The sequence below is a fragment of the Erpetoichthys calabaricus genome, chromosome 12 (genome assembly GCF_900747795.2).
Source record: "Erpetoichthys calabaricus chromosome 12, fErpCal1.3, whole genome shotgun sequence".
NCBI lineage: Eukaryota > Metazoa > Chordata > Cladistia > Polypteriformes > Polypteridae > Erpetoichthys > Erpetoichthys calabaricus.
This window is the reverse complement of record NC_041405.2, coordinates 94,113,163-94,119,162: the sequence shown is the minus strand read 5'-3', so window position 1 is coordinate 94,119,162 and position 6,000 is coordinate 94,113,163. Positions and strand designations below refer to the sequence as shown.

The 6,000-nt window shown below is 36.3% G+C and overlaps 1 protein-coding gene across 1 annotated transcript in view; it reads left to right on the top strand.

The window, feature by feature from the left end:
• Positions 1 to 841: 841 nt before the first annotated feature.
• The window catches only part of gla (galactosidase, alpha), a 30,205-nt gene continuing 25,046 nt past the window's right edge, over positions 842 to 6,000 (top strand). The window contains exon 1 of the mRNA XM_028815922.2: positions 842 to 1,068. Within this exon, the coding sequence (XP_028671755.1) occupies positions 902 to 1,068 (167 nt within the window). The 5' untranslated portion in view covers positions 842 to 901. The remainder of the gene's footprint in view (positions 1,069 to 6,000) is intronic.

The following is a 6,000-nucleotide window of genomic DNA, read 5'->3' as shown; positions in this document are numbered from 1 at the left end:
GTGTGACCCTGAAGAATTTGTAAGCAGTTGTAATGCATCATGATCCTAGATAAATATTTTATTCAAATATATAGTCAAAAATAAAAAGTGAGATTGAAAATGGAAAATAACATCGTTAAACCCGTTTAATCTACTACTGGGGGCAACACAATGGTGCCATTCTCGAGTCTAACACACACCTGCACTGGGCCGTGTGAGAAACGCCACTTTATCATAAAATGTTAGTGAGACTAAAGAACTCCACACACATTCTGTTCTAGGCCACAGGATCCATAATTTTTTTCAGAATTATAATGTAAATTGTTAATCAAAAATACTGTAGACTTTACTTTTTTGTATCATTTTTGTTCCCGAGACGATTTATTTAAAAAATAAATCGCGTTTATTTCTGTCAGCAAATGCTGTGTCTTCAAGTTATCTGGTAATGATCACGGTGGATATTAAATCTAGTAGTCATTTGTCACCCTTTAAGTCACAATAGGAATCTTGAAGTTAACCCTTTAAATTTTTCTCAAGGTCTGTCGGAAAAGTACTTTCAAGAAATGCTACGACTAACCAAATAAAGACACACCCATATTGTTATGAAACCTCCTCACGTGCCTTTCCGTCATTATGAGATTGCTTGTCCGACAGACTCGCGACTTGGCCGGTTCCAAAACAAAATAATATAATCAGGTGATTCACAATTTCAATAACCGGCCTTTTCAACTTTTCATATGCCAAGTGCATGCCGAACCAATCACATTAGGATTAAAACAGGGAATCCCCGCCACTCGACGAATTTGATTGGCTGCTTGTGGTAGAAGGCTATTCTGATTGGAGTCCTGAGTCATACATTATATTGTCTTTTCCGGGTGTTTTGAGAAAACCAGGCGAGCTCCAACAGAAGAAGTTTGCTACTATGGCGAGAAGAGCGTTTACTTTTTTAATTTTAATATGTTGTGCCACAATTTGTCCCGTCTTTTTGCTTGAGAATGGGATGGCACTCACTCCAATCATGGGCTGGCTCCACTGGGAAAGGTTTACCTGCAATACCGATTGCTACAACGACCCGGATAATTGTGTGAGGTGAGTTTCTGTACTTTATTACAGTAAGATTTCATTTGACATGAGAGTAACAGTTAATAGTTATATATTTTTAAGAAGAAGGGCTTACTTGGATTTAGATATACACCCCGATCTGTGCATTTACTGCAATATGCCTTTACGCCTAATATCAATGTTACCCTGATCTGTGTTCTGTTTTATTTAAGTTAAGCTTAGTGTAAAATAATTCAGAACATCCGTTTATTGACCAAGAAAGCGAGGAATAACCTCGCTCTTCACCGTTCTTTCATTATTGAACCCTTTAACCCAGTTCAAGGTCCCTGCGTAGCTAATGTTGCCAGCATCAGTTGAAAGCAGGATGCCATCCCTGGACTGGATGCCAAATTATCACATGACACACTCAAGCCCGCACACACAATGGGCCAATGTAGACTTTTTACTAACGCTAATACTTTAAGGGGATGAAAGGCAAACCAGGCTTCCCAGACAAAACTACCAATAGGCACGATGAGAGTCTGAGACCATGGAGCTTCCACCTAAACAGTGCTAAAGAGAGATTCAGACTCATTAGTGTGGATCAATTAACCTTCAGCGCTAAGCACTGTGCTTCTCATATGCCCACCTATTATGTTAACCAACCTGTTGGACCATATAGTCATTTTTGGTATATTGTGTACAAGTATTACTTTAACATTTACAAAGAAAACCATTCAGTCCAGTATTTTTTGCTTGGTTTGCACAGGGCAAACACTTGGATCACAGATTGCCAAGCATTCAATATATTATCAGTTTCAAAGTTAAAAGGTCAAGTAAATATTTTTCTCTGTAGTGGTTTAGGCAATTACTGTTTTATGACTGAAACAGGTTAAAGCAATGTATAAAGAACTATGCATTACAGTCTGTACGATTAGGATTCGAATAACTTTGGGTCAGTGTATCTGGCCGAAGTGGATATATATATATATATATATATATATATATATATATATATATATATATATATGGTGCCATTTTGTCTTTTACAAGGTGGTAATTCCTAGCATGGTCTAACAGCAAGGAAATGTAAAGTGCGAGTCCCTCAGAATGATATAATGTGTACAAATTTACATGGGGACAATTGGTGTTATCCTTGCCAGTCAAGGTAAAAGAATGAAAGAGGGTAATGGCAGGCAGCTGAAATATTTTTAGTAAAACATCAGGGAACATGAAGGAAAACAAGCCGGCAAAAAATACAAGTTAACTTCTCTGCCATAGTGATGGTCCTTGTCATACTGTGATGCTGTTGTTAATAGAAATGGACTTTTTAAACTTAGAGACTACATGTGGATATCTAAAGATTTTAGAAAAGGAACAATGAATAGTTTTGGTTTACTTGGAAGTGAAATTCTGATGGAACTTCCCTTTGGACTAGACTTCAGTTCAAGTCATGCCACCTGAGATGCAGTTTTGATTACTTCCTTTTAAATGTTACAAGTCTCATACAGTTTCTAAAAAGTCTCTGTTTGTGTCTGTTTTCCCAGTCATGTTTAATTTGTTTTTTTTATTTTTAGTATCCATTTCCAAACATTTTAAAATTAATCATTTATTACATGTAGTATTGTCAGCCCAATACCAAAAGTTGCTAAAGCCTGTCTTATCCCTAAGCAATGCAGTAATAAGCACAAATCTGAAGATGCCTTTATACTGGCCTCACAATGAAGCAATTTAGTATTGACATATCAGCTTATATGTCTTTGGGCTGTGGTAAGTAACTGAAGTTGTGTGTTATACAAGTTCAGATCATTCTGAATTTTAATGTACTAGGAAAGTGTTTATAAAAATCATGCACTTTTTAACTTCAGTTTTTTCTGTTTAATATGTACTGAACGTATGGTTCTTGTCACAGTTTTACATTTTGAAAGCATCAAAAAATGAATGTGAATTTTACAGAGTAGCATTTCATAAGAGAAAAGCAAAAGAACCACAATAAGTTTTCAGGTTACCCAGAAAGTATGGAAAACAGTATATAGAGGAAATTTGAATGGATAGAAAAAAGGAGAATGGTAGGGTATAATAGATCTGTGACAGGGGAAAAGGATGTGCTTGACATTTGGTTGAATTACGTTTAACTGCATTATTCTCTTTTTTTAATGGCTTTATAATCTGCTAATCTGTGGTAAATTTGTTCTGCGTGACTTTGTAATTGAAGGTTAATTTCGTTTATGAAAAATTTCCCTCTTGACTTTAAAAAATGTCACACAGCGTCTTTGTTGCTTAAGTCTTTTGTGCCTACTAATTTCAGTATAGACAATTGTTCTCTGCATCATTTGTTCAATCATTCATTCATTCACTTTCCACCACTTCTCCGAGACCAAGTCATGGGGCCAACAGTCTTAGTAATGAGGCTCACACATCTCTTTCCCAAGCCACACTTGCCAGCTAATACTGTGGGATCCCAAGACATTCCAAGTCCATCTGGCAGATTTAGGTCAGGGAGGCATTTGTATCAGATGCCCAAACCACCTCTCTTGATGCAGAGGGTCTGCAACTCTACTCTGAGCCTCGCCTGAATGTCTGTGCTCCTCATCTTTTCTCCAAGAGGGAGCTTAGCCACTGTGTGGAAAAAGCTCATTTTATTGGTTATTACTCCAAGCTCATGACTGTAGGTGAGTGTTGGGACATGGATCGACTGCATCCCTTGGAGATTTCTGAATTAGCCGTTGCCTAATATCCATACGTGGTTGATTACAGCATGGTGTGTTTTTGGAAGGCACGGGTGTACATGGTAAGGCTTTGTATTTGTCATTTATACAGAAATGCTAATTTGTTTCCCTTTCTTGAGCTTTGTTGGCAAATACAAAAGCCACCACTAGTCACTAAACTGTAGTGCCCTTTAACCAACTAATGTAGGAAAACACATTTTTGCAATATATTGTAGAAATGCAAAGCTAGTATTTTTTTACATCCACCCACAAACAGAAATAAGGAAATGGTTAACCTAATTAAACATAGAAGCTCAGCTTAAAAGAGCAAGGACATCTTTGTTAAAAATGTGGTTAGACAGTATAGCCCTCCACGAAAAGTCTTTGACAGCTCTCTGCTACATGCAGAAGTAGAAAAATATTGCATTTAAAATTATTTCTGTAAGATAGTAGTTGAGTTGTATCTGTTCAGTGAGAGCAGCTGTCACACAAGAGTATGCTAAAAACCAAAACTCATTTTTAAAAAAGATTTTAACAGAGACAAATTGTTTTTTAAGTGCTTGCAATAAAACAAGTTAGCAAGAAATTACTGGTTGGAGATTAAAGAGAAAATCAAAAGGCCTATTTTTTCAGTTTATTTATTGTGATGTATTCATATGTCTATTGTATTGAATTTTAATGGAATTACCAGTTTTTCTCTCTTCGTTTATATAAAATGTGGTTTAGATTTGTTTTACAATGTGATTGTTTCCAATGTGCTTCATTCATCATTCTTTCTAACTGACAACAAAAAAATTGTTATATAAGAGATGTGTCAAGTCTTATGTTTAATTTTGAACGGTTTACTGTACATGGAATGTTGATTTTTTTAATAGTACCACACAGCCACAGTGTACAGTGTATTGGCTTTCATTTCGTGTTTTGATTCCTGCAATGTACAATTTGTTAGATATGCAACTCTCTCAGAAAATAAGTTATAAGTGAATACACAATTTGAGTCGCTCTTTAATATATATCATTGCAGAAAAAATGAGAAGAGGTGTCCTAGACCTATTTGCAAATTATTTGAAAGGTCATCCCTCGTGCCTCACAAATACAGTGAAGCATTTCAAAGCGAAAACTTATACTTAAGCAATTACTGTATGTCTTAACATTGTTATCAGTTTGGTCCTCCTTTTAATGAAGAGTACAGACTCTCCAGCTATGGGGGCACTCTCAAGTCTTCTGGTGTTGAGTGAACTGTAAAAGCTTTCCTGACTGTTTTGAGGTTGGCACCAGATAAACTGAGATAACATAAAGGCAGTTGACTTCTTATAATACGAATATTTGCAAACATTCAAAATGAATAATGTAACTGCTGTTATAATATAAAGAATAATACCATGGTTAGTGCTGATGTCCCAGAGCAGCTCCAGGAAGCCAGTCTGCATTTCTAGCTGGTGTCTGTTCTGTCTGTGTGGAGTTTTCATGTTCTCCCACTCCTTACATGATTTCTCTGGTTACCCTAGTTTCTTTCTTTCTCCCAAAGAAGTGTAATTCAGATTAATTGGGAACACTGGACTGAGCAAGAAAGTAAGCTAGAAATTCATCTTCAATTTTTCAATTGAAATAATAATTCTACTGTCTGGATGCAAATCGGTGAGTGATTCTTGGCCTATAAGGAAGTGTAATACTAAAGTACCAGTTCCTCTTTTGCATTCAGAGTGATCTGCACCTATGTCTGCACCGTTTCCTATTAATTTTACCTGTCTGGTAAAAGAATGCATTTAAAGCTATGGCCAAAAAAATTACAATCATCTTAATTTCTTTTATATATTTTCCACCACATTTTTCCAAATTTAAAAATAAGAGAATGGATAAGAATAGCTAATTAAACAATTTGACTGGTTAGAATCAAAACTAATAATGAAAATCAGCAGCCACAGTGGGACCCCAGGATTAAACATGAAAACCCCTGCAGTGATGAGTTCCTTGGGCCAACCCAGCAGTATCAAGGACCAACAATAAAGCAACTCACCCTGGGTAAGACGTACTCACTAACATACACTGTACACCTTTTCCACTCAGGAGGAACCTGAAGTACCCAATGCAAATCCATTCACCAATGGAAGGTGGTCACTCCATAGATCAGTTCCTGAGCAAGGAATGGAAAGCAGAACTTTGGAGCTGTGAGGTTGCAGTGCAAGTGTTCATGTTAAACATGTTCCCCAAACATTTACAACAGCATTTAAATAACTAATTAATATGTTCTAATATATTTTGTTTATTGCAA